Source organism: Boleophthalmus pectinirostris, unplaced genomic scaffold (assembly GCF_026225935.1).
Source record: "Boleophthalmus pectinirostris isolate CB_2022bp ecotype Guang Dong unplaced genomic scaffold, ASM2622593v1 HiC_scaffold_13, whole genome shotgun sequence".
In the NCBI taxonomy this organism is placed as follows: Eukaryota; Metazoa; Chordata; class Actinopteri; order Gobiiformes; family Gobiidae; genus Boleophthalmus; species Boleophthalmus pectinirostris.
Window position 1 is genome coordinate 15,209,743 of NW_026571036.1, and position 17,643 is coordinate 15,227,385.

The 17,643-nt window shown below is 37.2% G+C and overlaps 1 protein-coding gene across 2 annotated transcripts in view; it reads right to left on the bottom strand.

Annotated features, from left to right (window-relative positions):
* Positions 1-17,643, bottom strand: part of scara5 (scavenger receptor class A, member 5 (putative)) — a 77,872-nt gene that overhangs the window by 54,888 nt on the left and 5,341 nt on the right. For both annotated transcript variants that reach the window (XM_055149805.1, XM_020918218.2), the window contains exons 2-3: positions 13,589-13,706; positions 8,859-8,987 (exon numbers count right to left, since the gene is read on the bottom strand). In XM_055149805.1, coding sequence (XP_055005780.1) covers positions 8,859-8,987; positions 13,589-13,700 — 241 coding nt within the window. In that variant the 5' untranslated portion in view covers positions 13,701-13,706. The remainder of the gene's footprint in view (positions 1-8,858; positions 8,988-13,588; positions 13,707-17,643) is intronic.

A 17,643-nucleotide genomic window follows, 5' to 3' on the forward strand; every position in this document is an offset into this window, starting at 1 on the left:
AGATATATCCTTTTCATGTTATTGAAAGACAGACTTAGCCCATCTCCACATCTGGTCTGCATTGAAGAGCAGGATTCCAATCTTGTATGTGTGAAACTGTGTGCGCGTTTTCAGCTGACCTTGGAAAGGCTAACGTCAACTCAAACTTTTGTGGTTAAGCTAAAATGAGTCTGTATTGTTTATCTAAAGGTGAGGTATATCCACGTCCTCCACCCAGACACTGTCCCACAGACCCAGAGAGATGCTGCACTCCAGGAATGTGGCTTCTGCAAAAATCCAGCCAGAGAAAGAATTTGTATTGAAGGTCTTCAGTTGTGTATGTGGGCGATTTAAACTATTTTGGACAAAACAATGTGTCTTGGAAATACTTCAAAGCTTCAGTTGGCATGAAACGATGGCTGCATCTGATGAAGTGTTGAAAGAAATGTTGTTTGTATGAAACTAAAAACAATAGTAGCTTCTGTCAACATTTCTGAACTGAAATTATCTGAGGTCACGTCAGTTTAGGTCATATGATCTTCAAATAAGTTGTTTTGGTGAAGATACAACATTATAACTTGATAATAATAAAAGAATACACAGTTGGTTTAGAATAATATGAGCCCAATTCCAGTCCAAATGTGTAATTGCGGCACTCAAATCTTAAATGTCCCAAAAATCAAACTAAAGTTGACAACTTCACAAGAAACCATTTTGTCAATATTCTTTACATAACCTACAGTATCATTCTACACAGCTCTAGTTATCTTAAGTATAGGGTATCTCAAGTATCTTAAGTATACATTTTAGATATCTATACTTAAGTACTTTTTAAAGTGAATACTTTTAACTTACTAAACTTACTTCACTAAAGATGTAATTTCTCCCCCACTACATTTTTGAACAGGACTGCAAAGTAAAGTATTTTTTTTATCATAGTTTGAGACCTGCTGAAAGGCTGAGGGTTTATTTTTAACATTTTTGTTACACAAATATACAAATAAAAACTGCTAGAAAAAAAACTAGCATATTTCTTTGCTTTGGTATGGTAAGTAAAGAAAAATCATGGACCACTGCATTTAAGACAGAATATAATTATAATTTAAAACAGCTCCTTACCCTCATATCCAGTGAATCCACAAAACCAACACAGAGAAACAGTTTAAGACCGTCAAATGAGATAATTATTTAAATTGAAGACCATGGACGTAATATCAGGGTAAATGTGTAAACAGAACCCAGGCTAGACTAAATCTACGCTATTCTAATTAAATCCTGTTTAGATTACCTTTCTGTGCACAGAGCTGTAACCTATCAGTTAAAAACATAAACGTTTTCTGAGGGGTTTAATGGGTTTAAATGAGACCAACGTTTGACCATTATGTTTTCCACTCATTTACTATCTGGACAAGAAAAAGGGGTCCCACAAGCCAGGACTGTGAGCGGGCATGTTTGGTGGAAAACGTGAGTCAGATACACCTACAGTAGAATCAGGTATGGAGAGGTCCTGGGGCAGTAGACTAAGTACTATACAGTTAAGAGCGCACATGCTTAAGCTTGTACATATGGAGCAGGTGTTGTTTTTATAGGCTATAAATGACAAGTGAATGTGAATCACTGATAACTGTGCTATTTACTGGTATAGAGGAATGACATTACTTGTCAGTCAGTTCTGTATACAATCAGACTAGGTGAAAAAAAAATCCATTACGATTTTTTCTTATTTTAATTGATCATGATATTAGATTTTTAATTTAAAGGTGCATTGTGTTAGCCAGGCTAGCGCCACCTAGTGCCTCTGCTCAATTTCATTTCTCTCCAGCGACTAGGTCAGGAATCGAAATACACTAGACGATTCACAAAAACTCCGGAAGTGCGAGTCCGGGTACCAGCCAATCATTGAAGAGCCATACATTCTGTGTTGACAACAACTCCCGAGATCAAAGATTTAAAGCCCGAACAAAAAAATGTTTGTTGAATTTCATCAAGGGGAAAGACGTTATTGCCCTTCTTCCTAAATGAAAAAAAGTACCCACCTACCGTCGAGTGAACGAATCCTAATCTTGCGAGGTCAGGCGTTTTCCACAAAGTGAAACTGGCTGATGAATCAGGCTAGCATTGTGTCACTATTCTGGTAGAGGGTCTGTCTCCACGGAGATGTTGCTTTGTCTGGATTGTTTCACAGTATGGCATTAAACCTTTCACAGACACCAAACTAGATCAAGTTACAGGGCAGACCTGTGGCAAAGAACCAACCCCGCTCATGGTCAGAATACCTTCCTTTCTAGGTATTTTTGAAGGATAAAACCATCTGAAATTGAATTAATGGAAGGTAGAACTGTTTAATGTCATACTGTGGAACATTCCAGGTAGATCATCTCCAAACAAGCAGGTGACAGACCCCGAACCAAAAAGTTACACATTGCCTCTTTACAACAACCAAAAACAGCTAATATTCATTTGCTGAAAAGGAACATACAGACTTTAATACTCACTCGACACAAAAAATAGCCAAATTTCTTCCCCCAAAGTCTGAACGCTGCTCCAAACCACAAACTTGCTGAAAAATTGATTAATAGCATAGACCTCAAAAATAAGGTTATGCAAGTCAAGCAACGAAATGCACAGTTCCAGTGATCAGAGTTGAACTATGAATTAGAAAATATGCTTAGTTTCACTCCTATTTTCTGCAAATTGGTTAAATGTTCTGGGTTAGAGTGGTCAATGATCTACAGTAAGTACTCCAATATTCTCTATACCAGGATTTCTGATGTAGCGTCCTTGAGCAAGACACTTCTTTAATCAGCTTTTTTGAAAATGTAACTGTTATGATGTGTATATATTGTCTGAAATGGCTTAAATAGACACCCGTGCAAGCCCTCTCACTGTTTAATTAGAGTCTGCCTACCAAATTGGACCTATAGAAAAAGACGATCTGATACAGGTGAGTTTATCCAGAACATGTTTTTTCCCAGCAGTGAACAATTTAAAGAATTCCTGTAAACGTCACGTTAAACCTTACTATCTCCAGATTTAGAGTCGTGCTATCTTAAAAGTTTAAATACTACCAGAAGTGCCCTGATGATCTGGATGAAAGAACCAGAGCTTGTTCATGCATATAAATCTACCTTGTCCCCTTTAATGGTCCTAATCTTATCTCCATGTCACTGTGTTTGTTTACTTCCTATGATTCCTGGTGTCTCTGGACTGTTGTGCTGTTTAAGTTTATGCCCCCAGAGTATAGGAGTAAAAAGGAGGGAGCTGATAGTCTAATCTGGATTCTTTAGGAGCAGCTGGAGAAGTACTTTGGAGAGCATGAGTTAGCATCGTGAGAGATTGGGGGCAAAACACATGCAGCTGTTTGAAAAGCTTTAAGTTGAATTAAGCAAGACTTTGACAACTGAAAGTGTTAAGTGTAACAAGTGACACTGGAAAAAAGATTCCAGACAAATTTAAATCTTGGAAAATATGGCTTTCTGTGCAGTGGACACGGTTTAAAGTTTTACTAATTGATTTCACATTTTAAACTGCTAACCTCACCCTTCGTATTGTGAAAATCTTGGGCTGAATTACCCTATTTTCTAATCTATGTTATAATGTTGTTTCCTCATTACAAACAAGTCTGGAGGTGTGTTTTGTATTCACACATGTTTAACACAAACTCATATTTAGGCTTAGTTTTCCTCTCAAACGGAAAACACTGCTCCATCTTGTGATGTCAAAACTGGAAGTGTTCCACTGTGTTACTCCATACAACTTCACTAGAGTCATTTGGCTAATTTCAGCCCTGGAAATGCCAACCTCTACTGAACAGAAGTTAAAAGGTAGCTGTTAACGTGAAAACTACCGCTTCGTGACATCACAAGGTGGAGCTTTAGAGGTGTAGACAGACTAATAATGCAGCATTACGGTACTCAAACATGTGTGAACAAAACAAAACACAACTCCAGGTATGTTTTTGAGAAGGTAACAGTAGTTAAAAAGTTGTGAGCAATATAGGAAGCAGGGTTGGGTATCATTAAGAAGTTGCCGATACAATACATACCTCCACAGGCCACGATACAATACATATCTCGATACAGTGCATTTTCAGTTCGATACGATATATTTCAAATTGATCCAATATGGTTCAATAAAAAAATTAAGGCTAAATCATGTTTGTGATACTAAAAGTCTTTGTTAAACCACTTCTTGTGCAAAGTGAATATGAAACACTCCCATTTTAATCATCAAAACAGTGAAAATGCCAAATGTGTTGCACAAATGCTTTTCCTTCCTCTAAACAAACAAACAAAAAAATTACAAAATAATTTAGTAAAATATACAAAAAAACTACTCTTGGCAATATATCGATACAGCAGTCCCTGATATCGATACTGTATCATCGCATTAAATGATACGACATATCGATATTTTGATATTTTTACACACCCCTAATAGGAAGTGCATGTGTACGGTTATTTTGCTTGTTCATAGTTTTCCAAAAGTTGCCACAACGATAGGTCTGTTTATTACTTGAACGTTACTGTGAATTGTAATTTTAATTTGCATCACATTAACCTCATAGTTGGTCAGAAAAAAGGTAAACATCCAATTATATTCAATACCACTGATCTAGCGAATGCTCTTTCAGGCCATTGCACTTCATTGTGGCCTAATGATTTCATAGATAATGCTAATGAAAGACTAGTAGGTGAAATGGGAATGTGCCTATGTTCAATCAGCCTTATGTTCCCTCATTTCTAAAGTTTTTTTTTTTTTTTTTTTCCAAAAATTAGGCCCTATGTTCCCACATTTCCTTTATCATCCCCAATGATATATGTCTCCCAATTTGATAGTCAGTTACACCCAGCCTATTCTCCAGCAGCAGTTGACTACAAATGTAATCTAGAGGTCATGGTGCAAAGGATCCTAGGTTGAAATGATGCTGAATCATCTCTTAAAATGTGGTATAAAAATAAAAATGATTTGAATTAGAGTTTCATATTGAGAAAAAAAATAAGAAAAGTGTTAGAAATGAGAGAACACAGGGCTGTGGCAAAATAGGGCTGACCCCAGTGGATTATCATGGAGACTTGTGACTGCCCAGTGACCAGACCAGTGTAAAGTGTTGGTCTCTGTGTAAAGGCCTGATGTGTTTTTGGATCTATCCCAAGACAGCTGTGAATACCTTTGTTCAACATCTGCAACCAGTTCCCACAATAACAAGTTTGAAGACAACAGCCAAATACATGTAGTGGCACTGGCCCCAAAATATACACTTTGGACTGAGTTTTGTGATTAGCTAAAAGAGTTTATTTGAATTGGAGGAACAGCGGTATTTTGAGTATTGCTTAAATGAGTACAGGGAATGACTATCTTGTAAACACGTCTCATATCTTTGTGTATGTGTTTGCAATTATCATCATAGAAGTTTAAGTGTTGTGTGTTCTGAGTGTTTGCTTACATATACACTACCAGTCAAACGTTTGGACACACCATCTCAATCAGTGTATTTTTCCTTTATGTTTAATAGTTTCCAGATATTATACACATAGAGAAGACAACAAATATATGAAGTAAAATATACAGAATATAGTATATATATTTTTTAGATTTTATATTCAAATGCTCAACGTAGCCACCCTTTGCTTTGTTGACAGTGTTGCAAACCCTTGAAATTCTTGATGATGTCTCCTTAAATGGTTTTCACTTGACAGCTGTGACTTGTCAGGGTCACGAAATGCCAAAAATACAAACCAGGGTTCAAAGTAAATGTAAAACACATTCCACATGTGTCCTTTCATAGTTTTCTACAGTCTAAATAATCATGGAAATAATCATGGAAACAAAGAAGAAAAATAAATGGAAAACTGTGCCCAAACTTTTGACTGGTATATGTTGTTTATTTTTGTTTTAAGCATTTGCTAAAAGGTGTTATTATACTACAACCAACTACACAAACAGATGATTACATATCAAAGACATTGTAAAGATAAATTGAATCATAATAACATTAAATTGTGATCTACGCTCACCCACCCCTACAATACACATGGTTTTGTAAATGTAAAATGACTATAATTAAAGTTCATTGAGGCAGAATTGCATAATTTTTGTTCCTATCACAATTTATTTTAGTCATTGACATAAGACTTCATGTATAATTGCCTCTGAAATTCCAAACTCCTGCAATAATAGAAAAGTATACAGTATAATATTGTTTCCATCTTGTCACTATCAAACATATAAGCTTAGAGAGCCCCATGTGAGAGTCCACATAAAACAAGACCAAGAAGAGTGGCCATGTTGGAAAACTGGCAGTGATTTTGGCCAGCGTATAGGCCTATATAGGGCCAGTAAAAATCCTGGTGAGATTGCTTTTTTTTCTTAAAACCGTTGCTGTGGCCAAACTTTTAACTGCATGCCTCTCTATGGGATTATGTCACTCATGTGTGGGTGGCTTGGACTGAGTAGGTTTTGAAATCATGTCACTGCACTTTCTTCTCAACCACACACCATGGCTCCTCTATGTTTCTAAATTCTAATTTTTCTAATAACACCATGTTGACATTTACAAGAAGTCCACAGCAGGGTGTTGTAAAGGTAATGTCCATAAAGTCTGACACACTTCCAATGTTTTTGTCTCATAAGGACACACACACAGCAGGGACCTGGACAGAAAGAGAGATGGAAAGAGAGGGAGAGAGGGGGGGTAGCAGCAATGCAGCTCCGAAGACTGGAATTTCTTACAGCATAGAGCGATACGACAAAAGAAGGCCATGCTGATTTCCATGATTTCCAAGTCTCAAAATTTCCACAAAAATGGATGGTCAGGTTAAAGAGCATTTACATCCAGGAAAGCCCATTGACTTACCAAAAAACAACTGTCAAAAACCCTTACTGCATATTTAAACATATTTTTTGTGAAATGTGCTTTGTCATAGACTGTATAAAGAAGAAATGAAGCTATCAAGGCTGCTAGTTATAGGAGCAAATTTGGAGCAGAGTTTGATCTTAGGAATAGGAACTTGGCCATCAAAATAAAAACACCAGGCTCAAGTAAAGTGGTTTAATACGAACATTTTCAGATCAAAATGACAAGTCTGACAGCAGCAGTTATAGAGAGAGGGGCATTTATCAACATAGAGTCAATTGGAATCAGTGGAGCTGGCAGTGCCCTGATGCTCACTTCCCATTCTGTATATATAAATATCGGTAGCGATATTTATATGTACAGTCTATGCACAGTGTCATTTTTGTTATAGCATGTTCACTAGGTATTTGTTTTCATGGAGATGTGGAGTTATTGCTTTGTCTGAAAACACATCCATATCAAATATGTACTATTACAGGTGTTTAGTTACTTAAAATATCTTGAAAATCATACATTCATGCTGTGAGTTGGGTCGTCTTTCTACAGATTTGAGCTGTAACTTGGTCAGATTGTCATGCCACCTGCTTTTCTACATGGAGATAAAGAAGTTTAAAGCCTTACTGTCGAACTATCCAGGCAAAGTAAATTTGTGAAGATACGCTGGTAGCCGATCTTCCATTACAATAGTTTGATATAGCTCCTTTAAGACTATGTGCAGAAAAGTCCAAATAGGCAGGTCTTAGAAGCAGATCTGCTGTCCAGTGATCTGAATTAAAGGCAGGAAACTATGAGCTCATAATGATTTCAAATACCGGCTCAAGTTGCATAACATTATCAAAACTTTACCAGCAGACTTCTTTCACCAACATCAGGTAGCTATTACATTTAGAGTCTATACCACAGTCAAATCACAAAAATGCATAGCTAATCTAGATTACACAACAGATCTCAGGCTATAGCCAGCACATTTCTTGAACCATGCACTATATGTATGTCATAGTTATTGTAAGGCTCGAGGACCTCATTAAGAACAGTGTACTGCCTTTCAACACCCATGAAGAACTCCATATAGTTTGTAAGGGTATTACAGTTTGTTTACCATATCCAATTACTCTACCCATTTCTGAAAATGAAAAACATGTGACTGGACTACACAGAATAGTGATTTCAAACTTTTACGAAACAGCTCACATCAAGCACTATATTTAAACACAATTAAACCGTAACTAAGGTAAACAAGAACTGATCACAGAATAAAACTGTACTGAACTCGAGGCTACACCAGCACAAAATCAGGTCTAAACCATGGGCAAAGCCAGTTTTACCAACTCTAATCAAGACTTGCTTAAAACTGGCTTCAATTCAGAATGCTAATCTGAATTTGAGTAATTTGGAAGTTTGGATTTAAACATAATTTATTAAAACAAATCAGAAACATACTGTAACAAATGCAAGAATCTAGGTCAAACAAGTAAACAAAATCTGACCCATGCAGCCAAAACTACATAAAGTGAGATAATTGTCATGAATTCAAGTAATTTGAACTCATTTAGATAATATTTTTTTTACAGTGCAGTGATGAAATAGGTGGTAAACCAAGGCTGAACAAAGATTTAACCAGGAGTCTCTAACCTTTTTCCTCCAATGAGCTCCTTTACAAAATGAAAATGCCAAAGAGAAATGGAGAAAGTTTACGAGCCATGGCGAGCCTTAGACAGGGTATAGTTAGATGCTTATAACACATAAACCATTATCCATTTATTAGTGCACAAGTTAGGCATCAGAATGATATATTTACAGTGGTAATTAATCAGACTTTAGTTATTAAGCACAATAGGTTCATCAATTCAGAAATCTGTTGCTGGTACAGGCTACTGGAGCTCCCAAGCTACAGGTTGGAGATCACTGGATTAAAGCATGACTAAAATGCTACTAAAATTCTACAAAAGAAACTATAGCAAAACAACATATCAGCAGTCATTCCTCTACTACAGTGTTATTATTGTATAGGACTGCACAGTACCTGCCAGGCAGAGGCCCAGGATGGTAAGAAGGACCAGGATGTACAGGGAGACAATGGCGTATTTAATGGCTGCCAGAGAGTTGGGGTGTCCACAGCACTGATCCTGCTTCCTGCGGCGTGTACCGGCACCTGGACAAGACAAGATTTATTAAGATTAACGGGAATCGTTGTCATCACAGAATGTATGGCTCTTCGCTGTGTGGCTGGTGCCTGAACTCGCACTTCCAGGGTTTTTGCAAACTGTCTAGTGTATTCTGACTCCTGACCTAGTTGCTGGACAGAAATTAAACTGAACGGAGGCACTAGGTGGCACCAGCCTGGCTACAACTCACCTCCTTTACCGCACTTTATCTTTGAAATTACTGCAAATTGGTAGCTAATATTATACAAGAGAAGGCTATTCTGTACCTCTATCTACAATTATCTAAAATCATAATAGTAACTGGATTGTGGCATATGCATTCAACTCAATTACAGCTGAAATATGAATATCAGTTTTCAGATTGGCTTTATTGCACCCATAGGTGGATAGGAAAATGCACTGATCATTACAGACTTGCTGTGCTGTGCCCAGAGATCATTTCATAAATGTTAAGCTATAATTGTTTTCTGGTAACTTCAGTATTCTGTAGAGTCTTGCCTCTCCTAAAATGTCCTAAAATGTACTTGTGGTCATAATGACATTTAGCTTTTCTGTGTACAGTTCAAACCTAAGTGACATTTTCTGTTCAGTCTCAAAACCACATGCTTTCACTTGTACCGTGACCATCGGATCTGTATATCTGTATGATGGGGAATGCTCACTCATGCACAGCCCAACACAAACACAGCTGGATCCTATGCACTAAAGTATGTGTCACATGGTAGGAATGTACAGGAACCAAAACGGCACCTGAACATTGGTCCCCTCTCTTAGTTTCCCCTATAAGGCATAACACACACTGTAAGTACACACAGCTGATAGTGGCGTGAAGAACAGATTAACACCTTATTCTCACCTTGAGGTACTTTTAATTTTGTCAACAGCATATAAAACAGTGTATACATGTAATGGAAAAGTCTGACATTTTGAGGAAATAGTTAATTTTCTGCACTGTAACCTTTACAGGTCTCAAGTGACTCAGCTGGCCCAATTTGTGCCCAGAGTCTGGTGTTTTTCATAACACACTCCACCTAAATGTATATACATAAGTGTTAGTGTAAGTAAATGAGATGTTTTATAGGGTTAGCAGCGCCAGTGTACTTCAGACTATACATCTCAATGTAGTAGTCTCATTTGACAGAGGACAGAGCAATTTAAAGGTGTACTGTATAAGTGTTTGGCTGGGTGTCCATCACCTTCTTGTTTCTATGGATATGCTGCCTGGAATGTCCCACAGTATGACATTAAACAGCTCTACCTTGCATTTATTCAGTTACAAATGGATTTATTGCTCAAAAAATATCGAAAAACAAGTATTCTGACAGTGAGTAGGGTTGCCTCTCTACAGATCTGACCCGTAACTTGGTCTGGTTTGATTTTTTATTAGTAGTAGTAGTAAGTAGTAAGAAGTGATAGGTAATAGTAATAGTAGTAGTAGTGGTAGTGATTAGCAGTAAGGAGTAGTAAGGAGTAGTAGAAGTAGTGATAGTAGTCGCAGCAGTAATAGTAGTGAGTAGTACCAGTAAATAGTAGGGATGTAACAATATCCAAATCTCTCGGTACGATATTATCTCAATATGCATGTATGTATCTCACGATACGATATTTAATGCAATATTTTAAAGAGGCTAATCGAATTGTAGACAGGACAATTTTTTTGCTTTTAAAATACCTTGACCAGATTTTGGGTTGAATTATTTCTGTCATAATCCCAAGAATTCAAGTAAAAGCATATCTCTTCATGTTGTCTGCACTGAAATGAATTATGGGATACGTAGTTCCCTATGTTTATAAGCTGTTGCTACTACAAAACTATGCATTTAAGCAAAGGAACATATATTGTGACAGACCATGATATCATTGTGAGACTTTTGAAGATACAGTATTATGATATTTTGGTTACTGTTACATCCCTAGTAAATAGTAAGTAGTAAGTAGTAGACAACTATACTTCATACTCTCCTGTATTTGCCTCATACTGTACTCCCCTATACCTGCTCCAGTTTTAGTGAAACCAACCAGAGAAAGTGAACTTAAAATAAACATATTCTGATTAAATGTGACGTGTTTGTTGTTACAGTAAAGGTTTCCTCAAACTGACATTTCCAGCCCAAATCTTCCATACATTCATCCATCATACCACTGTAAACATATACGATTACATTACAGACCAGCTGCTCCTGTCCACTGTCAGTAAAGAGACACTCTATAGACCCACTATTGTGAATGTGAAACAAATATGGAAACAGGAATACTAATTAAGACTTAAGTCATCTAATCATGTTTCCTTCACAACTACAGGCTGAGTAATGGACTGGCAACACTTGTGTTTATGAACAATTTATGTGAATTTACAGTGTAGAGAAGTGTTTGTCAAATTTTATCTTTGAACTTTGAATGGGCATTGAGCATTCTACATACATATTCAGTGTAGTTGTGTTATTGGCAGGAGTAATGTAGGTCTATTTAGAAAAAGCTAAGTAAAAAACTAAAGATTTATGAGACTTGTATGTTCCATATGTTGTATTCAGTTCATAAATTAAATCAGAAGGGACTTTCCGTAACTAGATGCTGCTGGATTGTTTTAAACTTGAAAGTTCTGATGAAAATCCATATTTGTAAGCCAATATTTAATTAAATACATTTGATCATGTTTCCAGTTATGTGAAAGAACTGCTATTTGCAAGCACGTACTTTATAAATTCTATCCATGGGTTTCAGAGAGATGAAACACAGTTACCATGATGAAAAATTTCAAAAAGACAAGCTGAAATATATGAATAGTGTTTCATAGTCACCAAATCTGTTCATATATTCTACCAGGATAGTTTGAATTTTATAATTACAAAACCAAAATCTACAAAACGTCAACAAAAATTCCCTCACTTTCAGCTGTGAGAAGCATTTTGGATTCTACTTGTATTTTTGTAAATCTAGAAGATTCTACTGGGTAAGTCTTTAGTCCACCGTGCATCATATCCATCATGTGTGCAGTCTTTCCCAGTGAGCTCTCCTCATGACTGTGTAACCGGACCTGTCCAGAGGGTCAGCTGTGGTTTGGCTAGAGCCACACCTACACACACACACAGACACACAGACACTCACACACACACACAAATGCACACAGACACACAGAGACAGCAGGGGCCTTAGCGATGGCTGTCATGTACCTGTATTTATGGTATTATTGTAGAGATGTGTAGGTATTGAAAAAAAAAAAGTAATAAATGTTATGGTAAATGTTTGTGTAAAATCAAGTCAATTATCAATATTATGTCAGGTGAAAAGAATGAGGGAAGCCTGTTTACAAAAGGATGTGTAGTTATATTTTAAGTAAATATTTGGCAAAATATGCAACCAGGGACCGCCATATGGGTTTAGCATTCCAAGAACAGAACTGTAAATAATATTTGTACATACTGTGAATCAGTGGTTAGATATAAGGAAGCAGGAGAGGTGGGATAATGTGACTGGTATAACCAATCCACTCCACTTTATTTATATGGCACATTTCATAAACAAAACAGTTTCCAAAGTGCTGCACAAAACAAATAAAACACATCCAATAGAAATATAAAATAAAGCTCTACTAGAGTCAACTAGTCCTGGTTAAGACAATAAAACTAGTAAAATCAAATAACAGCAAGAATACCGATAAATAATAAAAAGGTAAAAACCATAAACATAAGTGTAAAATAAAAGACAGAGCATGACACAACTTGCGCTGTGTTAAAAGCCAGAGAATAATGGGTCTTAAGACGAGACTTAAAACACTCTGCTGTGGGGGCTGTTTGGATGTGGGGGGAGCAGATCGTTCCAGAGTTGGGGCTGGACCATAGACCGTATATGTGAGTGGACATAGCTAATGTGCTAGTCGCCGCGTGCCAAATAGGAAGTTCGCCAGGAGGCTCTTCCAGCTCCTCTGACCCTGGCCTCGCCCCTCTCTCTGTAACTACTGCAGTGAGCCTCATCATTTTGGTCTTAAATTGTTCGTATTAACCTGCTCTACATGATCATGAATTATTTTTTCACTATTTTGTCAGTGAAAAAAATCATATTTATGACATAGTGCCTGGCTCCAGATTCACTCCTGTCACCGTTAGCATCATGAGCCTCATTTAAGTGGCACTGAACGCTATGGGTGACATCACACTTCCTTAGCCCACTTCTTTTATACAGTCTATGGGCCGGCCACAGAGAAGGTCCTGTCTCTTAAGTCTCATCTTAGGCACCACAACCTGGAGCTGAACCTTGGACCTAACAGTTCAGACTAGTCTTGTGTGATGTTACCAACTACTGGCCACTGATGACAGGACACACTGAGGACAACATAGCTACAAATTTATGTAGTTTGCACTAAGGTTGCCAAAAAATGACTATGAGGCTGGCATGTTCCATATGTTGTCTTTCTGCATACTTTTTAAAGGCAATAAATAGTGTTGTTATGATAAACTGTTACCCATTTATTACTTATCAAAGGTGCAGTATTTTCCAGAACAGATGTTGTTAAAAGTTCAGTTTTCAGTGTCAACACATATCATCCGTTTAAGTGAATGCTAATAGACTTGAAACGCTCTGCTGTATTTACCTTCGTCACACAGGTTGAGTTTGGACAGATTGTGCCCGTCGTAGGCCTCTTCGTACATGGACCCATTCTCCCTCTCTTCATATGTGCTCAAATACATGGCCTTGTTTTCCATCTCCTCCTGTTTGATCAGAAAACACAGCATCATATTAAATCAACAATTCAGCTCTGGGTATGTGGAGAATGTGTATCATGTATATCACTTAGCGCCACAGCGAAGAGGGACCACACACTGTACAAACAGACAGCTCTAATCCTCTGGTGATGAGGACGTAATCGAAACTATAATCTTCAAACACACTGGCAACTTGTGTCCAGCCATGACCAGACCACCACTCACACTGATAAATATACAAAGGGTGTGCAGTGAAGTGGGTCCAAGGACAATAACAGCAGGAAGCTCTGGGTATGAGGAGACAGTGGACTTCACACCACAAAAAGGATTGAGTTTAGACATGAGAAAAAAATGACACTCAGATATGGAGAACCACCCAGTTTATGGAAGCAGACATGGATATAGAGATCTCAGGAACATTTTTGTAGATTATAAAGAGTTCATAAGAGCAAAGTACTACTACTACTACTTCCTGACTACATGCCAGCTGTGATTTGAACATTGGTTAAAGGACCTATATTGCGCTATTTTCTGATCTATGTTATAATGTTGTTTCCTCATCAAAAGCATACCTGGAGTCGTGTTTTGTTTCATTCACACATGTTTAACACTAGGGGTGTGCAAAAATATCAAAATATCAATATATTGTATCATTTAATGTGATGATACAGTATCGATATCGGGGAATGGTGTATTGATATGTCGCCAAGTATTTTTTGGTATATTTTACTCAATTATTTTGTTACAGCACTACAGTTTTATTGCTTGTTTAGTGGAAGGAAACTTGTTTATGCAACACACTGACATTTTCACTGCTTTGAGGATTAAAAATGGGTGTGTTTCATATGAACTTTGCAGAAGAAGTGGTTTAACAAAGACTTTTAGTATCACAGCCATGATTTTGCCTTTATTTTTTTACTGAAAAGTATTAAATTGATTTGGAATATATCGAATCAAAAGTGCACTGTATCGAGATATGTATCATATTGTGGCCTGTGTATCGAGGTATGTATCGTATCGGCAACTTCTTAATGATACCCAGCCCTATTTAACACACTTATTGCATATTTACACGGAGTTCTTCTCTTAAACAGAAAACACTCTGTTCCACTTTTTAAGATCATGTAGTGATACATACTAGGGATGTAACAATAACTGAAATATCATGATATTATGTCGTCAAAAGTCTCTCAGTAGTATCGTGGGGCCATCTCAATATATCAAATTATTAGTTTCTTTGCTTAAATGATTAATTATGGTGAAGCAATAGCTAAAAAGCACAGGGAACCATAATCCTTTGCTCTGTTTCAGTCCAGACTTCATGAAGAAATAACTGTTATAAGCACTTTTAAATGTTAGTGATTTGGATTATGACAGAACCAAGGGCATTTTAAAAGGAAAAGGTATAATTCGCAGTTTAGTCTCCACAAAATATCACCGTGAGGTACAATATCGTAAAATATTGTACAGAGAGATTTGGATATCATTCCATCCTTAATACACACACCTTCACTAGAATCATATGGATGATTTTAGTCCTGGAATTTCAAATCTCTACTAAAACAAGGTAAAAGATAGCTGTTAACTTGAAAACTACTGCTTCATGACATCAAAAGGTGAAATACAGTATTTTGAACTTTAGAGATTGAGGTTGACAGACTGATAATAGAGAGTTACTCAAACATGGTTGAATGAAACAAAACAAAACTCCAGGTATGTTCTTGATTAGGTAACAACATTATAGAGTCAGTTTTGCAAAATACAGGACCTAAAAATGGAATAATATAAGTAAAACCATATTGAACCCAGGTAATTTTAGTCTATTAAAATGAGACAATGAGATGAGAGATTGTTTTATTATCTCTTATTGACTCTATTAGTAAGACAGTGTATGTGATAAATGACCGTTATATCAGCTACAGGCCCAGTCTAGTAGTAAAATAAGTCACTTGAGACAGTCCACTCTCACATGGAGTGCGGGAGTTTTTAGCGTGGTCTCCTAGCAGCAGTAATACTTCTCTTCTGGCACTATCCTAAATGTCAGCTGACCTCTCTGTCCTCTGCGTAATGAGAAAGTCCAGATAAAGCACTATTTAACCACTTTGTCAAACACTCCCAGGTCTGCAGCACAGCATTCTGGGAGATTTTCTTCTAACAGTGGCCATATTTGCTGAGGCGTGGGAAACTGTGCTAAAACCTAAGGAGCAAATGTACTGTCTCTTGAGTAAACAATGCAGAGAGTGACCAATAGTTAGTTTGATATACACTGCAGGGACAGTCATTATTTTAGACTTAGATCATAGGGCTTTCATTGCTTTGCTTAGAATGTTCCACTGTCAATCTCCATAGCAACAATGTGACCTCACCTGGCAAAGTTACAGGTCAGATCTGTGACGAGGCAAGCTCGCTCAGAGTAAGAATCCATGTCATGCAAGGTATTTTATAGCCTGATTCACCAGCTGGTTTCACTTGGTGGAAATCGTCTGACCTTGCAGTGTTAGAATTCATTCGCTCAACGGTAGCTGGGTACTTTTTTTCATTTAACCAGTCGCTGCTATTATTAAGCTTTTCCCAAATCCCGTAGGAAGAAGGGCAATAATGTCTTTCCCCTTGATAAAATTCACCAAACATTCTCTTTGTTCCGGCTTTAAATCCTCAATCTTGGGAATCATTGCCAACATACAATGTATGGCTCTTCACTGACTGGCTGGTGCCTGAACTCGCACTTCTGGGGTTTTTGTGAACCGTCTAGACTCTAGTGTATTCCGATTCCTGACCTAGTCGCTGGAGAGAAATGAAATTGAGAGGAGGCACTAGGTGGCGCCAGCCTGGCTATGTATTTTAAGCAATAAAAACAGTAATAAAAAGGCTACAGTAAATGCAGGATAGATGTTTAATGCCATACTATGGAACATTCAGCTCAAAACAAGAACATCTCCATGGAGACAAGCAGAAAAGTTACATATTGCAACAAAATGTCATGCTTTTTGTATATTATTGTGCATTTTGGAGCTGTTTATAACCTGAATTATTCCAATGTAAGGTCTGATATTGTTGTAAAAAGGTGGGTAAAGCATTGTATATGTATATCCTGGAGTCAACTCTTAGCCCATCCATGTGGTATTCACAATAATTCAATATAAAGCTATAGATAATCTGGCAGATGACGTGGTTCTCTGCACCTGCTCCCTCCTGAGAGACTTTTGTAAAATTTATGAGACAGAGGATTCACTTAGAGGGATTTGGGCAAGAGCCAGAACTACATCTGCCATTATAATCCTCCACACCACACTAAACTATTTATTTGAGATGAAATTTTGAATACTTTACTTGTCTAAACTAATGAAATCCAACCCATAAATCCAATCAGAGCATTACATGGTTGCACTTTTACAAATGAATCCCTATGAGATTTCCCATTTCTCAAAGCTGCACCTGAAACTGAAATCAGGGATATTTTGCCAGAGCCATGCAGAAATTCTGAATAGTAGAATAGCGATTTTTTTCTGTGTGTAATGATTGAAAAAGCATGGTTCAGATGTCTCTTTAGCTTTACTTTGACATAGACCTTGTGCTATATTCACACACATTGTTCCAGGATGACATATGGGAGTGTGGGAAAGCTTTTTTCCACACATTCCTTAAATGCATCAGTGTGCGTGGTGAATACAGAAGCAAGACAACCTACTGTATATATCCATATTTATGGTTATCTGATGATTATACTATGTTTTTTCTGTTTATACTCCTGCAAAATATTTCAAAGTAATAAAGATTTTTTCCAAAAATTTAAAGGTGCATTGAGTCTATTTTATGGTGGAGGGTCTTTCAAATGCTTTTCTCCATGGAGATGTTGTTTCTTTGGCTGGAATGTTCCATAGTATGACAGTAAACTTTTCTAACTTCATGGAGATTAAACCTAGCCAGACTGGCGCCACCTAGT